General features: G+C 42.1%; 1 protein-coding gene across 1 annotated transcript in view; it reads right to left on the bottom strand.

The window, feature by feature from the left end:
• The window catches only part of CFAP99 (cilia and flagella associated protein 99), a 142,156-nt gene that overhangs the window by 80,115 nt on the left and 39,570 nt on the right, over window positions 1–22,471 (bottom strand). The window contains exons 6-8 of the mRNA XM_082244009.1: window positions 18,596–18,676; window positions 9,340–9,408; window positions 2,454–2,537 (exon numbers count right to left, since the gene is read on the bottom strand). Of these exons, the coding sequence (XP_082100135.1) occupies window positions 2,454–2,537; window positions 9,340–9,408; window positions 18,596–18,676 (234 nt within the window). The remainder of the gene's footprint in view (window positions 1–2,453; window positions 2,538–9,339; window positions 9,409–18,595; window positions 18,677–22,471) is intronic.

The raw sequence follows: 22,471 nt of genomic DNA, 5'->3' as shown, positions 1-22,471 counted from the left end.
AATACTGTACTGGCGACCCTAGCATAGGGAACAAACTATTCCAGCGAAAGGGAATATAAAAGGACTCGCAGCCATTCGCTAAAATTAGAAGAAAATCGGTTTAACCTTAAATTGCGTAAAGGGTTCTATACCGTCAGAGCGATAAGGATGTGGAATTCTCTTCCACAAACAGTGGTGTCAGCGGGGAGCATCGATAGTTTCACAAAACTATTAGATGGGCACCTTAACCACTTAAGCCCCAGCCCTATTTCGGACACTTTTTGTTTACAAGTTAAAATCAGTATTTTTTCCTAGAAAACTACTTAGAACCCCCAAACATTATATATTATTTTAGCAAAGACTCTGGAGAATCAAATGGTGGTCATTGCAATATTTTTTGTCACGCGGTATTTGCGCAGCAGTCTTTAAAACGCCATTTTTTTGGAAAAATTTTGAAAAATCACATTTCACTGCATTTAAAAAATACTAAACAGTAAAGTTAGCCCATTTTTTTGGTATGTTGTGACAGATGATGTCACGCCTAGTAAATAGATAACCAACATGTTACGGTTTAAAATTGCGCGCACCCGTGGAATGGCGACAAACTACGATCAGTAGAAATCTCAATAGGCGACGCTTTAAATTTTTTTAACGGTTACCAGTTTAGAGTTAGAGTGTAGCTCTTTTTTTAAAATTATTGCTCACGCTCTGGTGATCGCGGCGATACCTCACATGTGTGGTTTGAACAGCGATTTCATTCGCGGCTCGACTTCCGTATACGTTTTTTTTTTTGTGCGCGAGCTAACGGTGACGGCGGCGGCTAAAATTTATTTATTTTTTTTCCTATTTATTTTATTTTTTTTAACTTTATTACAGGTTTTTTAAAAAAAAAAAAAAATCTGATCACTTTTATTGCTGTCACAATGTAAACATCCCTTGTGACACCAATATGCAGTGACAGGTACTCTTTATGGAGGGATCGAGGGTCTAAAAGACCCTAGACCCCTCCACTACACTTCCATGTATGCAAAACACCGAAAACTGCGTTTTTGCATACAGCCGTTTTTTAAATTTGCCGCCTTTTGCAGCACAGTAACCCGGAAGTGATGTCATGGACCCCGCCTCCGGGTTACGTCATCAGAGACCCGATCGAAGCCGTTTCCGGCTTTGATCGGGACTCCATCCAGCCGGCGGACGTGCCGGCTGGGTGCTCGGGTCTCCCGGTGGGACGGGAGGCCCGTTACAAGTCACGGAAGGCGGCAGGAGGGGGGGGGGCGTCCCCTCCCGCTCACCCGGGTAACGATCGAGCGGCTTCCGAGTCGCATCGGTCGTTACCGTCGGAAAGCCGACCGTTGGCACTAAACCACTGTACCGGGATAATGCCTCTAGCTAGAGGCATCATCCTGGTATAACCCCGCAAAGTTACCCGACATACCCCTACGTCACTTTGCGGTAAGTGGTTAACAACCACAACATACAGGGGTATACAATGTACTATTGACATAAACAATTATACACACTCATCATAGGTTGAACTGGATGGAGTGGTGTCTTTTTTCAACCTCATTATGTAAGAACATTTTTGCTTGCAATAGGCAACATCTCTAATTCTGTTCTCATTTCCTCTGGTTTGAATGAATAAGCCAAATGGCTCCATCCAGTCAACCAATAAAATCAAAAGTCTTGCTAGAATTCTCCCTATTAGGTCGCAGGTTCTCACAATTACAGTCCTCCTAAAGCAGCCTATAGATTACTTGATTTTCTTTCCTTTGGGTGGAAGGAAACAAAATCGCTAGATTCCCCCATCAACACAGTCAGTAGGGGTGGGTTAGAGGGGAGCCTTCATGGCTGGCAGAACACAATGATTACTGCTAGCTGCTGGCAGTAATTGAATTTAAATAATCAAACAGGCTGGTTGTACCCAAGTCAATTGATGGATCGACTTGGCCTGCCCATAGATTGATGGAATCCGGGCCAGTCCCTGAACCAGACGAATTTGGATCCATGTATGGCCAGCTTACCTCTTGTATTGAATTGTATTTTTATTGTACTGTCTCCCTCTATATTGTAAAGTGCTGTGCAAACTGTTTAGTGCTATAGAAAATCCTGTATAATAATAACAAAGGAGTAAAAGAGCTGTTGGGTCATATTTGTGATATACTGTATGTGCTCTTTAATCTATGCTTTTTTTAAAAAACAATTAGCTGCTGTATCTGTTTTCATTTTCGAATTTCCTTTAACGTCTCATCAGAGCTTGTTCTTTTTTAATTTAGATCAAGATTCAATTAGATTAAACAAAAATAATGTTCTGATTTTTCTAGTATTGGCTGTAAAACTAAGCATAGCTAAATACTGGAATCAGACCAGAGTACCTGCCATAAGGGAATGGTTGCTGCTTATTTTGGCCCTGGCTGAAAGTTTTCCTTTAGATTGGCCGACAAGGATATTGTATTAATTAAGTGAAAAGCTTTTACCTTCTTTATTGACACTTGCTGAGCTTTAGTTTTGTTAAAAGACAGTTTATTATCTTCTTCTTTCATTATTTCTGACAAAACACGCTATAAAAAGAAAAAAAATAGAAGGCACTTTACAAACCATATCATTTAAAGTAGCAGCAAAAGCAAACAACAGAAAATTATGGGATTGCAACTGAATTTCCTATGCTTGTGGCTTGGATTCAATACAGTATATGCAAAATGTAGGCCTGTGCCACAGATGGTATCAATACACAGCACTGTCAGATTATTGTATATATGGCATCCACTGCATTGGGTGGTTTGGTAAATATATCTTTTTGGAAGGCTAGAATGGTAACACCTCATGACTTGGGATGAGTTTAGGTTCCCACAAGAAACTCAAATAATGGCGGACTGCCGTTCCAATCAGCTGTAGCGGCAGAATTCCGCGCCCCGCAGTTGCACATAACAAATGGGCAGTGATGCAGATGGCATCTTTGACTTAATAGGTCAATATGGCCATTTTTTAGACATGGACATTGTCATTGACCAAAAATTACCTTGTGGCCATATTGGGACAATGATGTCACCAGCATCCCCACCCCTTTATATATGCAGCTAGGGGATGGCAAATCCCATGGCCACGATTGTTCTGGGCAGTGCCAAGCTATTATGTGATAGTTTCCCGCAGGTTTGGGTAGAACTGAGTATGGGCTTCCTTACTCATGACCTTACCGATTTGGTAAAGCAAATTATTGTCCAAACAGCGTGCAAGGGGTGAGTCTGGCCAAACTGTGCTTCTTAACTTTCTTAAATGAAGAAAAAGGTGGCCTGTCTGGCAGGGGTGTCTGGATCAGTATTTCTTTTTATTCTTTATGTTTTTTTTTGGGGGGGGGGGGGGATACATGTTTTAACTGGACAGGAATTAAAGCTGAACTGTGGACACAAAACAATAACCTTTTGTGAGATACTTTGTTTGATGTTATTCTCACCTTCTTCCTGTAGTGGAGACCGATAACTGAAGCTACTGTCCTTTATATCAATGACCAGTCACCTACCCAACCTCTGTTGCACCATCTGCTGTGGCTTCTGTGTGCATTTCTCCCAACAGACTGAGGAAATCCTATCCAATCTAGTATAGTTGGCATGTGTAAATGATGGCGCAGAAATGACATCGGTGCAGCAAGCATTACCTTCCCATAGACTACCATGATTCAGATCTGGATCGTGCTCATATGCTTTACGTGACTGCAGATTTTGATAAGTAAATTTAGCTGCTTCTATCCTTTTTTTTAACAGGTACAATTCTTTACTTTTTTCAAATTGGATTTCAAATATTAGAGTTATAATGTAGCGGAAGCCAGGAGTGAGAGCTGAATTCTGGCCAATCTAACAGTCAAAGCATTTGTTTACACTTACGTTGGCCTGTGAAAAGTGATCCACCCTGACATGTGTACAACTTCATCCTGCCGCAAATTTATTTTAACCTCCCTGGCGGTATGATTGTTTCCGATTTTAGGTGCTGAAAGCGGTACCATTATTGTGCTAGTAATTCTTAAGGACGAGCAGCCCAAACCAACTATTTACATATCATTTGTTTTTACTGTGCGTTCTTCTTTATAACATCTCGGATATGATAAAGTTTGAAGCACAAAATCATAAATTATAATATAATAAATAACTATAAATAAGTTAAAGTATATATATATATATGTATATATAAAAGTACAGTAAAACTGCAGGAAAGGGCACTGGGGGGCATACTAAATGTCAATTTATTTTATTTGTAATGTAATCCAATAGGATTACAATATATATCAGTGTGTTTGTGTGTTTTACTTTTCAAATTTGCCACCAGTTCCACCCCCCTGCGAGCGTCACGTCGCAGGAGACGGAAGCCGGGGCTCACAGCATCGGGCGCAAGATCCGGCCACCGTATGCGGCAGTGACACATCTCGGGATCCCGGGGACAAGGTAAGTAACCTCTACCAGGATCCAGCGATGCTACCTGGCGGTACCCCGAGTGTGGCTCGGGGTTACCGCTAATGGCACTGAAATCCCCCCCCCCCCCGAGCCACACTCGGGAATACCGCCAGGGAGGTTAAGGTGGGCGGTGAAGGTGAGGGGGACACTATGGCTCATTCGCCTATTTTTACTGCCCCTCGACTGTAAAATGTAAATGAGCCCTAAAAGTTATAGGTTGTCTCTAGTCCCTCTTTCCAAGAGACCCTGTCATACCTCACCCTTTCAATGAAAACCTTGCAGCAGTAGAAGATAATAAACACTTGCAAGTTTCCCCACTTAAAGCGATAGTAAACTCCACTTTTCAATTGTACCTACAGGTAAGTCTCTAATAAGGCTTACCTGTAGGTACAATGAATATCTCCTCACTGTTTAGGAGATATTGAAAGTTGAAGCAGCTGGTGATGTCATTGATGCATGCTCACTGCGCTTTCCATTGGCAGCACACTGAGTGTGCTGACAATTCAGACAGCTGTGCCGTGATTGTGATTCCTGAGCGCATACATTTCAAACAACTGGATGGACGAAGACTGGGTTAGGATGGAAGAGCCAACAGTGTGCCTTTGGAGGGCTTTCTTTTACAGGTAAGTCTGTCATAATGTGCTAGTATGCAGTGCATTTTAGCACATTATGACAATAACTTGCATTTTTTTCCCCTTTTTTTTTAAATAGAGTATACTACCGCTTTAAAAAAAAAAGGAATCTGAGGATTTCCTAGAAAAGGAAATTCCTATCTGTACCTACCCCTGCTCAAAAACGATTTATTCCAATGACTCAGATACACAGTACTTCATCCTGCTCGTCATCCACCCGCTTTCCCCCTAAGAAAGGGCTTAATCATGGAAACTTTTTTTTTAAATGTTTGTGACGGTATTTGTGTGTAGCCCATTTATCCTTATGGCATTTATGGGGAGATAGTTGCTGATATTAACAGTATGGGGCCAGGGTAACTTTAAATAGGATGGCAGGATCCAGCCTGCTAAAAGACCATAACCCATGTTTGAACAGAAAAAACAAGTTCCCCACTGAGTGGGACTATAACGACCTACAGTATAAGTCACAAAATAGGTATATAAGGGTAATATAAAAAAACTGAATTTTTGTAAAATCTTACCGTAAAATTCCTTTCTCTGAGTCCTCCGACAGTCGCCGCCCACTCATACAGTCTTCACCAATGGGTATTGACTTCATCTCCACAGGAGTAACTAGGCACAAGACTTGTTAAAAAACAAAGCATTTACATAGACACACCTATGGGGGCTGTCCCACTGGTCCAATACCCCCTGCATCAGCCATCCCAACTCAGTTTGGTAGCAAGCAGTTAAGACTATAAGAACCCCAATAGAGGGGCGAGGGCGGCGACTGTCGGAGGACTCAGAGAAAGGAATTTTACAGTAAGATTTTACAAAAATTCAGTTTTCTCTTACGTCCTCCGACAGTCGCCGCCCACTCATACAGTCTTCACCAATGGAGATGTCCCAAAGCAGTGTAGACATGAGGGGTAGGAAAAACGCAACCGTCAGAAAGGCAACGCAATACCCACAACAGACAGAGAAAGGAACCTTACATGAACAGAAAGGTAACCCTCTGGGTAACAAAAAAGGCTCAACAGGAGCAACAACCCAGGAAAGCAAATAACCAAGGGGGTGAACAACCCCAACAGCCAGGAACCCGATATAAAACCAGGGTTCCCTTACGGCACTACCGTACAGAGAACTTTGCGGCCAAAGGAGGCATCCGCCGATGCCAGAACATCAATTTTGTAAATTTTTGAAAAGGTGTGCACTGACGACCAAGTCTCAGCCTTACACACCTGGGCCACAGAAGCCTGATGCCGGAGAGCCCAGGACGTACTCTCCGCTCTGGTAGAGTACGCCTTGACAGGGAAGGGCGGAGCCCATTCCTTCATCGAATAGGCCTGAACAATTGTCTGTCTGATCCATTTTGAAATGGTCGCCGCAGACGCAGCCATACCCTTCCATGGTCCCTCAGGAAGGACAAAGAGAGAATCCGATTTCCGAAAGGATTCAGTTGATGACAGGTAAACCCTGATCGCCCTGACAACATCCAAGGAATGCAAAGCAACCTCCTTAGGATGCTGAGGCTTCGCACAGAGCGAAGGCAAAACAATGTCCTCATTAAGGTGAAAATCAGAAACCACCTTTGGAAGAAAGGACGGGTTAGGTTGCAAGACCACCTTATCCCTATGAACCACCAGGTAAGGGGAGCGGCAAAACAAAGCCACTAACTCTGACACTCTGCAAGCAGAAGTGATCGCCACAAGAAAGGCAACCTTTTTTTGATAGCAGAGGTAACGAGATTTCCCTGATGTTTTCAAACGGGGACTTTGTAACACGGACAGAACCAAGTTCAAGTCCCATGGAGGTAAGGGCTCCCTTCGAGGAGGAGCCAAGTGACGCACACCTTGAATGAAGGTGCGAATCAAAGAATTAGATGCCACTGGGCGCTGGAAAAGGACAGCCAGTGCAGATACTTGGCCCTTAATCGTGGCCAGCGCAAGGCGCTGGTCCACACCAGATTGAAGGAAAGCCAACACTCTCGCCACCGAGTATGAACGAGGAGAGAAGCCCCTGGACTCACACCAGGCAAAATAAGCTTTCCATGTACGGTAATAAATCTTACCAGAGGAGGCTTTTCTAGCCTTGATTAAGGTAGGAATGACCTCTGAGGAGAGACCCCTGTCTCTCAGGACCTGGCTTTCAACAGCCATGCCGTTAAAGCCAGCGACTGTAAAGCAGGATGGAAGATCGGTCCCTGAGATAGTAGATCTTCTCGCATTGGCAGCCGCCATGGAGGCTCGACGGCCAGGTGAACGATGTTCGCGTACCAGGACCGGCGTGGCCAGTCCGGCGCCACCAGAATCACCAATGTTGGTTCCGAGGCCAACATGCGAAGGAACCTGGACAGCAACTGAATCGGAGGAAAGGCGTATATCAGACGATACTGATGCCAAGGCACCACCAGCGCATCAGAGGCGTCTGCCAGAGGATCGCGCGTTCTTGCCACGAACCTTTCCACCTTGTTGTTTAGCCGTGTCGCTAACAGATCCACATCTGGGGATCCCCATTTCGCAGACAGCATTTGAAATACCTCTGGGTGCAGGGACCATTCCCCTGGTCCAGGGTCTGTTAAGTATATTTCCATTGGCTTTCATGATGTGATCACAAGATGTATGCTACCCCTGAAGAAGGAATTTTACTCATTCCGAAACACGTTGGGTTTTTCATTGCCTTGTATTACATTTATCCATTTGTGAGCCACTGTATTTTATACATGGATTGTGTTGTGTATGTGCATTATGACTTTGCCATGTAAACAACCAGATTGTTCTTTTTTGTGTTGTTTTGCTACTATGTTTCAACTTTTTTGACATTTTAACCACTTTACGTCTGCTCACAGTAATATTACTGCGGCAGAGTGGCTCGTTATCGTCTGACGACGTAGTACTACGTCGTCAGACACTCCCCCTTCTGGGCGGCGCTTGCGCGCCGCCGGAGGCTCGCTCCCGCTGTTTTCATTCACAGCGGGAGTCGGGCCAGGGGAGGAGCAGCGGCGATCGCCGCTGCTCTTACCCGATCGTCGGGGATCGAGTCTGGAGATCCGCCCGCTGTGTGTAAACACAGCGGGCGGATCTCCATAGTGACGGGGAGTGACAGATCGGACTGTTCAGCATAGCTGGACATCCGATCTGTCCATGACTCACTCAGTCACCTCCCCCCCTACACGTCAGTAAGCACCAGGCATACATTAACCCCTCCCTCTCCAATAAAATTAACCCCTTCCCTGCCAGTGTCATTTTTACAGTAACAGTGCATATATATAGCACTGATTACTGCAGTAATGTCACTGGTACCCCCAAAAGTGTCAAAAATTTCAGTCAAGGGTCCGATCTGTCCGCCGCAATGTCGCAGTCCCGCAAAAAAAATCGCAGATCGCCGCCATTACTCGTTAAAAAAAAAAACACCAAAAATGACAGAAACCTTTCCCTTTGTTAGTAAACGCAATAACTTTTGCGCAAACCAATCAAAATACGCTTATTGTGATTTTTTTTACCAAACATATGCAGCATAAAACAAATTGGACAAAAATTTTTAAAAAAATTGGTTTTTACATCTTTTTTGGGGGGAATTTCATATAAAAAAATGTTAAAAATATTGTTATTTTTTCAAAATAAACGCTCTTTTTTTGTTTATAGCGCAAAAAGTAAAAATCGCACAGGTGATCAAATACCACCAAAAGAAAGCTCTGTTTGTGGGGAAAAAAGGACGTAAATTTCGTTTGGGTACGGCGTCGCACGACCGCGCAATTGTCAGTTGAAGTCGCACAGCGCCGAATCGCAAAAAGTGGCCTGGACGGAAGACAGCAAAATCCTCCGGTGGTAAAGTGGTTAAACGATTCATTTGATAAATGTGTATTTTTTATATTACCCTTATATACCTATTTTATGACTTCTACTTTAGGTCGTTATAGTCCCTTTCAGTGGGGAACTTGTTTTTTCTGTTTTTGTGCATTAGGGATGAGACCTACTTTATAATCCAAATCCTTTTTTCCCTCTTTTCATTTTTTTGTACATAACCCATATTTGTGTTGCCACTTCTACAACTGCCATCCTAGGAGATATTCTTATTTCTGGTACAATGTTAAAGATGTACCATCTACCATCTAACTGCCAAACCTTTCTCCCTGGACTTTATCCCTAACTAAAAGCTTTTTAAAAATGCTCTTTTATCATTTCTTGCCACACATAACCATGGCTTGGAGAAGCTGTTTGTTTGAGTTATTAACATAATATGGGTGCCAGGCTATAACTAATCAATGAAGCAGTGTTCCCTACTACATCCCCATGTACAGCTTGACTCACCTTGGTTTTCTCAGACTTCTCTGCATTAGCACACTTAAACTGTGCCACGTTAGCTTCTATCAGGAGCTCCTGAAACATACAGAAGAGTAAATACATTGAACATTTCACTTGCAATTCTCTATATAGACACAATTTTTTTCAGTTAAAGCGGAACTTTACTCATACCAACTTGATACAAAAAATAACGTTCTTTAGCAAGAAACATACATTCCCCATTAAAAATTATGCTACAAAGTTAGTGTGCGCTGTAAATTGCCTCCATCATTGCTCCTGTTTCTTTTTACTGGAGGCTGCCATTTTGCTGAAGCACAGAACCCCTGAACAGCAGGAAATTCCATTCCTGGAATGCCGAGATTGCTAACTGTCACATTTGGTTGTGTCCTCAACCAAACTCCTAAACCATCAAATATCTGGTGTCATAACTGATCACATGTAGTTAAAGATGAAACAGAAAGCAGCTTCCTTGGCATTCAGCTTTAAGGCTGTCAGCAGACCGGCCTCTACAAACTCGGCAGTGCCTAAAATGGAGAGCAACTGAGCAGAACAGGGTGAGACAGTGCATTACTGGATTTTAATCAGTATAGACATTTTATTTGTAATATTTTACATATCCATACCTGCAAAAGGGGCCAGCCTGAAGTGATCTAGCAGGACTTCATTTTTTGACTAAAGTTCCACTTTAAGGATAGAGTAGGGGAGTATGTTCCTTGTGTACAAAATTGTATTTGTTTTTATAAAACCTTCTTTTAAATGTCAAAAATAAAAAGATATGTTTAAAGTAAAAATGTTTGCCTTTAAATCCCATCAAATGAGAATAAAGTTTTTGGTCACAAAATAAGGGATGACGGCAATCACACCTACAGCCACTTGAGCTATTCCATTTTGTATTAGAACTCCTATCATTTTATTTTTTGCTGTTTATATCCTGTTGGAGAGATTTCCCTTCACTTCCTGTCCCAGCAATGCAACAGGAAGTGAAAGGATATTTCATACAGTCCTCACCGCAGCAGGTGTTCCTGTTGGTAGATTTGTCTCTGCCGCTGGTTCTGGTGCTCATAAGAACTGTGAAAACATGGAACAGGCTCCCTCAAGAACTAGTTTTGGCCAGCTCAGTAGATTGTTTTAAAAAGATCTGGAGATATTCCTAATTGCAATATAGTGGATATTATCTTTTATATGTGATAACACCAGGGATTGTTGATCCAGGGAATATCTGATTGCCTCCGAGGGGGATCAGGAAGGAATTTATTTTTCCCCACTGGAGCAAACTGGACTAGGTTTCCTAGCCATTTTTGATCTTAATCTGGATCAAATGTATAGTATTGTGTGTATGGAGGTTTTCGATTTTTTTTTTTTTTTTTTTTTTTATTAGTTGAACTAGACGGATTGGTGTGGTTTTGTTTTTTCAACCGAACAACAGTATGTAACTAATAGTTTGGATTGATTTCTGTGCTGGTGACAATGGTCACCAGGACAATAAGAGTAGGTGTATCTAACCAAAGGGGACACAAACCGCAAGAACAATTTGGCAAGGGTTCTAACCCTTCTCTGCTATTATATATACACACACATACACATTATATACAAAGCTAAAAAAAATAATAACTTGACTTTACATTCATTGTATAAATTGTTAGTAGCTATATAAATTTACCTGTAATAAATACATTTATAAATAGATAGGCAGGACAGCGCTGTTACAGTTTTGCCACTGGGTGGCAGTGTTCTAAAGGGGTTTCCAGTTGCACCTATAGTCTTGATCTCATGGAATAAGGAGTAGTAAAGCACCATAACCTACAGCTAGCAGAGATAATCAGTGGGACTAATTAAATAAAACTAGGATGTGTCGGATATTAGTGCAGCAAGCTTCATATTTTCATTCATTTTTTCCTTTTATACCTACAATGTCATCCATATCTGTACTTCTCTGCCCTGTCAATCCTGACAGTATCACATAATCTATATATGGATAATGGCTCTCATGTCTGTTATCACAGTGCTGCCCGTCTTTGTCCTCCTGTCCTATCGCTTCTTACAATATTGCCTGTCTATGTGCAGTTTGTTTGATTTGATTCTATATTGCAGCCCATCTAATCTTCCAGCTCTGCCCATTCACTATGAGGTCTCTGTGGCCTCCCAGTTTTTGTATGTTAGGCTGAGTATTGTATGCGAGAATCTGTGTTAGCAGGACACAATGACCCCTAGATATAAAGCAGCTGAAATGCCTGTCCACTATTTGGCAGCAAGCAAAACCATTCTCTACTGCCTATCCTATCGGTAATCTCATTAATGGGTGTGATCCTATTGACAAACTACTGTGTTCATTTGAAAGCCTTTGTATAGAGAACAATTGTCCTTGTGGTGTTCCCAGCCAAGACTTTTATCACATATGCTGACACCTCAGAAAAAGCAGCGACAACACTATGCCCTGACAATTAACAGGGAGAGCGATGCAGGGAATGTATAATGAGGAACGCAGTATGATGTCCTATGGAATACATGGCAATTCTAGAGGCTCTGTGATACTGAGGACTGGATCTGCAATCCTGACAAATGTAAGAACAGTGTCCGGGGGTTAGTGAGAACTTCTTTGGCCTTTTCAGCCTTTTTAAAGCTGAACTCCGGGCATAAGGCCAGCCATACACAGTTCAAATCTTGGCTGCTTCAGGAGCCCGCGGAGATTTGAAACAATAATGGGCAGGCAAAATGTACCCAAGTTATCAATCGATCAGCTTGGGTACAACCAGCCTGTCTGGTTCGATTCGAATTATTGCAAGCGGTTGCTATAGCCGCTAGCGATAATCACTGTCTTCTGTCAACCATGGGTTGCAGGAAAGAAAATTACACGACTGTCTTCTCCTGGCGGGGAAAGCCGTCCCCACCAATGGCACGGCAGGAGGGAATCCCCTGTCAATACTATCTGTGTTGATGGGGGAATCCATGCGACTTTATTTCCTGCAACCAAAGAAATTTGCTCTGTCTATGGGCTGCCTAAAACACTTTCATTTAAATATCTTCCTCAGTAGCTACAAAATTAATAAATTCTCTTTGTGCGCACCAAATGCCTATGCACCCCTGATTACCACCTTATAAAAGTAGCAGTGGCATAATCAATGTGCTATATAGAGCATGTGCAGAAAGAAAAGCTATGGGAGGGGCCTAGTAGGCCCACCGATTACAGGTTGCTTGCAGAAAGCTACAGGAGGGGGCGGAGTCAGGACCAGTCTCCCTGCATAAGAAGAGAGAGCAGCAGTGACCAGTCTTTATTACAGAAATCATCTGCCAGGAGGCAACTTTCATGCTGGATTACTGCACAGATCTGATAGAAATATACAAAGAAAACCACTATACAGGTAACAACACAAACAACTCTCCTAGAACCAAAATTTGCTTTTCCTGGAGTTTGGTTTTAAAATTAAATTACAAAATTTCCAAAATAATAATCATTAAAAATTGTTACTCATTAGGTTTCTAATCACTTGTGTTGGTGTATATTATTTGCCAGGTATTTTTTTTTTCAATCCAATATAGAATATTTTTATCACTAAATTAAAAATACATCACAGCATATTATGTTGGCGTTATTAGGGAGATGTTAAAAAAAACACACAGAAATGTTTAGGATTCCATGTCTGCACTGTTCAAATGGGCAAAGCCAGAATCTGTTGTGTCACTGTGGTGAGCACCCATCATACTTTGGTGAACCCTGTAATAAATGTTTGATTTTATACAAAAAGGTATAAACCTTAAGAAGTTTTTTTTTTTTCCTTTTTCATGTATACTTACCTAGGACCGATGCTGCATCTGTCCCCCCGGCACCTCTACACTAAGACCTGAGCGATCAAACACCGCCGATCGCTCGGTTCTCACAGCTCCCCGAAATGAGAGCTGGTGACTGTCAGTCACCACTCTCTGCTTCGCCCCCTCCTCGCTCATTGGAGCGCTGGGCTGTGGAGGGGCGGGGAGTGGCCGGCTCAGTCAGAGCACGGGTGTCAATCCAGGCATCTGGCGGATCCCGACTCCGTGGTCGTGATGATGCGGTGCCTGGACCGACATCTGTGATGTCAGCAGACAGCGGACTTCAGCCCACTATCTGCTGAAAACAAACTGCACTCCTGTGATCCATAGGAGATGTACAGCCAAACGAGCTTTGACTGTACATCTCCTTTAAAGCGGTAGTATACTCCACTTTTTAACTTTTACCTACAGGTAAGCCTATGATAAAGCTTACCTGTAGGTAAAATTATTATCTCCTAAACCTGCACAGTTAAGTAGATATTCGTCCTGCATGCGGAAGAGACGCCGAGCGAAGATGTCGGTTGCCTCGGCAGTGTCCTTGGAGGACCTTAATTATGAAGAGCTTCTGCAATCGCTTGATTTATTCTCCCTGGAGAAGAGACGCCTGAGAGGGGACATGATAGCAATTTATAAATATCTCAATGGTGATCTCAGCATAGAAAAAAAGCTATTCAGTCGGAAGGATTGCATGAGGACTCGAGGGTATACAATGCGATTAGAGGAGAAGCGTTTTAACCTCAGGCAACGTGGGGGGTTCTTTACTGTCGGGACTTCGTTCTAAGGTAAGTATGTCATAATGGGCTAGTATGTGATGCTTACTACCTAACCATGCCTTTGTCCTGCAGGGTTTGTTTTTTTTTTTTGTTGAGGATACAACCACTTTAACAAAAAAAAAATCAAACTGTACTAAATACAGAATTTATAACAAATATGTCATGTGGATGAAGTTTTCCACATGACACATGAGCCTAAGGACCAGAAGGATGCGCATTTATATTCTTAAAATATTTGCCGTCGTTATGGTTGTGCAAAATTTCATTTTAGTCAACTCCATGCGCTGCAGTGTGTTGTAATGCATTGTAGCATGTCGCATAAAAATGCAACCGGTCTTATTGTTTTTTCATCACACATCAACATAGTGAATTGATGTGAACTGAAACAAAAGGACATAAGGCAAATTACCTTATCTAAGTGCTGGGACTGTGTTGGGCTGGTGTGAACAAGTCCTTGGGCCTAAGGTTCTTGGCATACAGTGGCAGCATCCACATAATGCCTAAGGCTGGGTTCACACTATGCTCTACTAACCACTGCGGGTGTCAATATAAAGTTATTGATACCCCCAAATTGGTTCACAGAACACAGTGCAAACTGTGGAATCGGACTGCATGGGTCTGAACACCCAGGCGATTTTTTGGTGCAGATACAGTGTGAATTGAGCCATACATAATATAATATATGGCTCAATTTGCACCGCATTGAATTTGCATGTCATTTGAACAGGAATCCGGTGTGATTCCTGTACAAATGACATGCAATGCGGTAGACTGCATTATTGTGAACCCAGCCTAAAGCTGGCCATACATAATACAATTTTATTATGCAATTTCCTTTAGATTTACCTTCAACTGTGTAGTACAAGAGCCTAAGGGCTCAATCCCCCCTCCGTTTATCTCAGCGGGGGATTGATCCGCCGATCCCCTGCTGAGTAGGAGGATGACAGCTGTTCTCCGCGCTGTGTGCAGAGACACAGCTGTCAGGTCCCCATGCATCTCTATGGGAAAGGAGCGTCGGTCCATTCTCATCCGATCCCATCCGATCCGATCTGCTGGACGGATGGAAAATAGGGTTTCCATCCGTCCAGATTTGACGGATCAGATCAGATGTCAGCAGACATGTCTCCAATGACATCCGATGCCCTATAGAGATGCATGGGGTGACCGTTCAGATCCACCAAAAAAACTGACAGGCAGATCTGAACGGTCCGCCTGTGTGAAAGGGGCCTAAGTGTTTAGGTTTGACCTCATATTATGTGGTTTTGTACAAGAAAATTGTATAATGTATGGCAGCCTAAGCTCTGACATCCCCCCTGTGCCTTACTGATCACTAAGAATAGTGCATTACTAGGGTGTGACACCTCAACAATTTTGCAGTTTGAGGTGCAAACACCTCAGGGCATCCCGGGGTGCTCTGGGGACTTAAAGTGATATTAAACCCAAAACCAAAAATGTTATATATTGGAGCTTACAAATCCTTAGATGTGGCAACCGCATTCGTTTTCTTTCTTATGTTCCCCCCCCCTCCCCTGTTTTCACCTGGTGATCTGGTCAGTAACATACAGTCAGGTCCATAAATATTGGGACATCGACACAATTCTAATCTTTTTGTCTCTATACACCACCACAATGGATTTGAAATGAAACAAGATGTGCTTTAACTGCAGACTTTCAACAGTTTGTATATGTGCCTCCTACTTTTTAAGGGACCAAATGTAATGGGACAGATTAACAATCATAAATCAAACTTTCACTTTTTAATACTTGGTTGCAAATCCTTTGCAGTCAATTACAGCCTGAAGTCTGGAACGCATAGACAACTCCAGACGCTGGGTTTCATCCCTCTACTGCAACTGTCTTCAATTCCTGCTTGTTCTTGGGGCATTTTCCCTTCAGTTTTGTCTTCAGCAAGTGGAATGCATGCTCAATCGGATTCAGGTCAGGTGATTGACTTGGCCATTGCATAACATTCCACTTCTTTCCCTTGAAAAACTCTTTGGTTGCTTTCGCAGTATGCTTCGGGTCATTGTCCATCTGCACTGTGAAGCGCCGTCCAATGAGTTCTGAAGCATTTGGCTAAATATTAGCAGATAATATTGCCCGAAACACTTCAGAATTCATCCTGCTGCTTTTGTCAGCAGTCACATCATCAATAAATACAAGAGAACCAGTTCCATTGGCAGCCATACATGCCCATGCCATGACACTACCACCACCATGCTTCACCGATGAGGTGGTATGCTTTGGATCATGAGCAGTTCCTTTATTTCTCCATACTCTTCTCTTCCCATCACTCTGGTACAAGTTGATCTTGGTCTCATCTGTCGATAGGATGTTGTTCCAGAACTGTGAAGGCCTTTTTAGATGTTGTTTGGCAAACTCTAATCTGGCCTTCCTGTTTTTGAGGCTCACCAATGGTTTATATCTTGTGGTGAACCCTCTGTATTCACTCTGGTAAAGTCTTCTGTTGATTGTTGACTTTGACACACATACACCTACCTCCTGGAGAGTGTTCTTGATCTGACCAACTGTTGTGAAGGGTGTTTTCTTCACCAGGGAAAGAACTCTTCAGTCATCTACCACAGTTGTTTTCAGTGGTCTTCCGGGTCTTTTGGTGTTGCTGAGCTCACCAGTGCGTTCTTTCTTTTTAAGGATGTTCCAAACAGTTGATTTGACCACACCTAATGTTTTTGCTATATCTCTGATGGGTTTGTTTTGTTTTTTCAGCCTAATAATGGCTTGCTTCACTGATAGTGACAGCTCTTTGGGAGTTGAGAGTTGACAGCAACAGATTCCAAATGCAAATAGCACACTTGAAATGAACTCTGGACCTTTTATCTGCTCCTTGTAAATGGGATAATGAGGGAATAACACACACCTGGCCATGGAACAGCTGAGCAGCCAATTGTCCCATTTCTTTTGGTCCCTTAAAAAGTGGGAGGCACATATACAAACTGTTGTAATTCCTACACCTTTCACCTGATTTGGATGTAACCCTCAAATTAAAGCTGAAAGTCTGCAGTTAAAGCACGTCTTGTTTGTTTCATTTCAAATCCATTGTGGTGGTGTATAGAGCCAAAAAGATTTGAATTGTGTAAATGTCCCAATATTTATGGACCTGACTGTACCTCCTGTATTAGAGTTCCTGCACTCTGCATGAAGGAGCAACAGTCACCTTCAAAAAGCAGCATTGGTAAAGGATAAGTTCACCTTTCTGAACATGTGTTATGTTACACCCATATTTAAGGTGTAACATGTTCAGCATCAAACTCCCATCCCCCGTTGTGATAGGGACCCAGGGATCTTCTCCCCACACCCAGTGTCACAATAGCTTGTAGTTCTCATTAAATAGAGTGCTGTTGATCCTTCTAGGCAGTTCTCAAAGTTTCCTGTCATTCAGTAACTGCCTGACCACATGGGAGGTACAGGCAGACAACTACACAGACAGTCTGCAGGATTGTGCCATTACACCCACGATCTGCTGTGCATGTTTGGTTCCTAACAAAAAAATTATAAATGCACATTTTTTATTACCTGCAAAAAAATGTGCATTTATAATTTTTTTTGGAAAAATTAACTTAAATCTAGTGGGGAGGGGAGTATTAGATGCACTAGCAGATTTGGATACACTAAAAAATTGAAGCTGTAATCCCCTTTATAAGCAGGCTTTATGAGCAGTTATAGCAAAGAGGTATTTTTGCTTTTGGGATAAAGGTTTTCCATAAATAAAAATATATATCACATAATTAAATAATAAAAGCTGATCATTGTAAGCACCCCCGCCAGTGTTAAATGATTTGTCTCATCCCTTTAAACTGATACAATCTGCAATAGAGCTTGTTCTTTTGAAAAAGAACTGACTTACAGGCCAGGTGACCAGATGAAAAAAAAAAAAAGAATGCAGCCATCACATCTAAGAATTGGTAATAAATGTTTGCTTTTAGGTTTAATACTGCTTTAAATAAGATATGTGTCTGCTTTCAGCATCTTCTGTTACTTAATGGGATCCTGCAGGTCACTAAAGAATGGGCAGCTCTCTGTCAGGGCCCTTTCACACGGGCTTTCCGATCCGGTCCGTCTGTCAGTTTTTCAGGCGGACCTGACCGGGCCCTCGATTCACCCCAATGGAGAGGCGGATGTCAGCGGTGACATGTCCACTGACACCCGCTGCTATACGATCTGATCCTGTGATCCAAATCCAGACGGATGGGGACCCTTTTTTCCATTCGTCTGGAGGATCGGATTGGATGGGACCGGCTGTCCGTTTTCATCTGATCTCCCCATATAGGAGAGCGGGACTATGACAGGTCCGTCTCAGCACAGTGAACGGAGACGGACCTGTCATCCGCCTGCTCAGCGGGGATCAGCGGATTGATCGCCGCCGACCAAGTGGATTCCGTCAAATGGATCCGCCCTGTGTAAGGGTCCTAAAAGAAAAGGTAGTATACTCCCCTCTCCAGAGCCTGTAACTCCTACATCCCCTTTGCTCCAGCACTGCAGGTCGAAGGATGGAAGCACAGCACATAAAACATAGGTGGAAAATATTTAACCATTGGACCTGTATGGACCTTATTATGTGAAAAGGCATGGGCTGACAATCCGAACCCTAACTCGGGATAGCAATTGATCTATATGTGCATGTACAGTGGAGATAAGCATTTACAAACCGCAATAAACAATCATACCTCCGCTTTCTGGCGATTTTTTAGTTTTTTCTCTTGAAGCATTTCCTGCTCTTTTGGGGTTTTGAAGGTACTCTCAGGAACCTGTATCCAAAAAAACATCATATATGAAATTTACATTCAGTTACATTAGACTTGTCACTAAAAGTCACTAAAAGATTTCTGTATACTCTTGCCACCTGAGGCCGGGCATTGTCGTGCACCAGGAGAAACCCAGGACCCACTGCACCAGCGTAGGGTCTGACAATGAGTCCAAGGATTTCATCCCGATACCGAATGGCAATCAGGGTGCCATTGTCTAGCCTGTAGAGCTCTCTAAATCCCTCCATGGATATGACTCCCCAGACCATCACTAACCTACCACCAAACCGATCATGCTGAATGATGTTACAGACAGCATAATGTTCTCCACATCTTCTCCAGACCCTTTCACGTCTGTCACATGTGCTCAGGGTGAACCTGCTCTCATCTGTGAAAAGCACAGGGTGCCAGTGGCTGACCTGCCAATTATGGTGTTCAATGGCGAATGCCTATCGAGCTCCACAGTGTCAGGCTCACTGACGGGCATCGGGCCCTCAGGCCACCTTCATGAAGTCTGTTTCTGATTGTTTGGTCAGAAACATTCACACCAGTGACCAGCTGGAGGTCATTTTGTAGGACTCTGGCAGTGCTCATCCTGTTCCTCCTTGCACTAAGGAGCAGATGCCAGTCCTATTGATGGGTTAAGGACCTTCTACGACCCTGTCCAGCTTTCCTAGAGTAACTGCCTGTCTCCTGGAATCTCTTTCATGCTATTGAGACAGTGCTGGGAGACACAGCAAACCTTCTGGCAATGGCATGTATTGATGTGCCATCCTGGAGGAGTTGGACTGCCTGTGCAACCTCTATAGGGTCCAGGTATTGCCTCATGCTACCAGTAGTGACACTGACCCTAGGCAAATGCAAAACTAGTGAAAAACAGTCAGAAAAGATGAGTAGGGAAAAAAAAGGTCAGTGATCTGCACCTGTAAAACCAATCTGTTTTGGAGGTTGTCTCATTGTTGCCCATCTAGTGCACCTATTGTTAATTTTAATAACACCAAAGCAGCTGAAATTGAAGAACAACCCCCTCTGCTGCTTAACTGACCAGATCAATATCCCAGAAGTTTAATTGACTTGATGCTATACTCTGATTAAAGAGTGTTCCTTTATTTTTATTTTTTTTTGAGCAGTGTATAATATTTTATATTATAATTTTTCATTCATTTATTTTATTTTTGTACATTTTTTTGGTTAGTTTTGTCTTTGTTTTCTTGCGCTGTTTCTTTTTTCCTTTCTTCATGTGCAAGTTTCACAGGTGCATACTGGGAGACAGGAATCACAAGAAAACACACCAAAAACACTGAAAATGCGTTAAAAATGTGATATGCGTTTTGCCAAAACGAATACCACGCTTTTTCAGCCTATTTCAAAGAACACAAAATTACCATACACTCTGGTAAAACTAATGAGACTATTATATTTCTATGCAAGCAAAACCATACTATCAACATGAAAACATTCTTCACCCTCTCTTTCTGAATTGAAACATTGGGGGTTGATTTACTATAACTGGAGAGTGCGAAATCTGGTGCAGCTGTGCATGGTAGCCAATCAGCTTCTAACTTTGGTTTGTTCAATTAAGTTTTGAAAAAAAAAAAAAACCTGGAAGCTGATTGGTTCCTATGCAGAGCTGCACCAGATTTAGTAAATCAACCCCATTTAATGCCGCTCTTCTTTTATTCCAGCTTATGCATACCAACAGGTGTTCCCCAAAAAGATTTGAAAAAAAAACAGGGGTTCATGGTCAAGTTATGTTATTTAGGCCACTATGGTTTAGCAGGGAGACGTCATTTTTTGTCTTCATATAATCTACTCTGCTATATTATACTCCTATTGGCTATACTGTTACTTTAGAAGAACAGCTGTGAATTATGTTCTCTGTATTGGTATATGTTATGCCTGTTTCTATATCTAAAACTCAATAAAACAGCATCTAAAAAAAAAAAAAAAAAAAAAAAAAGATAGTCATAGATTGGATTTGTTTATGACGTGAAGCAAGATTGTAGAGTAGACTGAAACCACATAGAGATTACTTTCACCAATTAAAGTCCAAGTATTGGCAAAATTGTATTTTGATTAAAGAAGTGTTAGGGCTCTTTCACACGGCCGCTCCGTGTGAAAGCTCCGCTGCGGGACTTTTTTTTTTTTTTTTCACGGAGCAGATGACATTTGTGTCATCCGCTCCGTGTGTCCGCATATCATCCCATCCGTTTGCGGATGATATACGGACCTAATGTAAGTCTATGGGCATTGCAGATGTCAGCGGATGACACCGCTGACATCCGATTTTCCTTCCTTTCCATTTTTTACACGGAGGAAAAATAGGGTTCTGTTCCGTTCCAAAAAACTCCAAATCAGATGTCAGCGGATGGTATTCCACTGACATCCGCAATGCCTTTGACTTACATTATGTCCGCAAATCATCCGCAAAAAAATAGGATGATTTGCGGACACACGGAGCGGCCGTGTGAAAGGGCCCTTAAACTCTTTGTAGGGATTGTATTGCTGTCTGTCTCTACATGGGAAGATTTTTCTTCCCTTCTTGTTCTAATGGTGGTTTGCCAAAGATAGAGAAAATGATGGGGCTTCCTGCCCGGGTGACCCCCGTTTTTTTTGTCCTGGTGTCAAATCAAATATAAATTAAGGGGAAATCTCGCCAGTAGAATCAAGGACAACAATAAAAAAGTAACGTGTGCTGACCCCATCCCACTCTATCCAAAATAGTCTGGGATTTGAATTTTTGCTTCCATTACCAATCAACTAGCAGTGAAAATCAGCTTTGTTGGAACATTCTTTAAAAGTGTATGGGTAGAGCTGGGAGATTTATTTTTTTCATGTTATTAGTATTATTTATTACAGGTCATATAGCATCAAAAATCTGTGTAGTGTTTTACATATTGTACATGCACACCAGGCGCTGCTCTCAAGCAGCCCGCAATCTAAGGTCCCTATCTCATCTGAACATAGGTGCACACACGTATTAAGGCCAGTTTGGATAGGAACCCATAAAAGTACCAGCATGTCTTTGGCGTTTGGGAGGAAACTGGAGTATATGGAGGATACCCAGGCAAGCACAGGGAGAATATGCAAACTCCATGCAAATCGCGTCCTGCCTGAGATTCGAACCCGAGATCCCTAAACCACTGTCTTCCTAGTCCTGGGGGTCAAATTTGTACTGGCTTATATTTTGAGACAGCACAAAAAACAAAACATTCAAGGAGAAAGGATTTTGCAAATTACTTTACTGAAAATATTGAATTATTTCTAACTGGTTGCTATTAGTTTCCACCCTTTGCCTCTTTGCATTGATGTATTGAAGTCTAGTACGCACACAGTGTTAATTTTTTTCAGCAAATTTCGATTTAGTTTTAGCCATAGTCTTTTGACTAAAATGCCATTTTAGTTTTAGGCGTATTTTAGTCATCTGAAATTTTTACGTTTTAGTCATATTTTAGTCAACTAAAATCTCCAGGACATTTTACTTGACTAAAATCTCATACATTTTGGTCCACTACAAATCGATTAGGTTTAGAATAATTGTAATGCATTATTTCAATATTTCTCTAGAATTTCCAAACAGGTCATATACTCTTGGAATTAAAATCTAATAATATATTATTATTTATGATATTAAGGTTTGAACATGCACCACAGACAGATTTAGCTGTTGTGATACATAACATATTTATAAAAAAAAATCAAGTTTCATAATAAAAAATATTGCTTTTTGACAAATAGAAGTGCAAATTTGAAATACAAAAAAACCCAAAAACTGTAAACTCTTTAGGCTGTACTGTC

This window comes from Pelophylax lessonae (assembly GCF_965119305.1).
Source record: "Pelophylax lessonae genome assembly, chromosome: 1".
NCBI classification, from domain to species: domain Eukaryota; kingdom Metazoa; phylum Chordata; class Amphibia; order Anura; family Ranidae; genus Pelophylax; species Pelophylax lessonae.
Note: the sequence above shows the minus strand (reverse complement) of the source record. Positions and strands in the feature narration are given on the sequence as shown.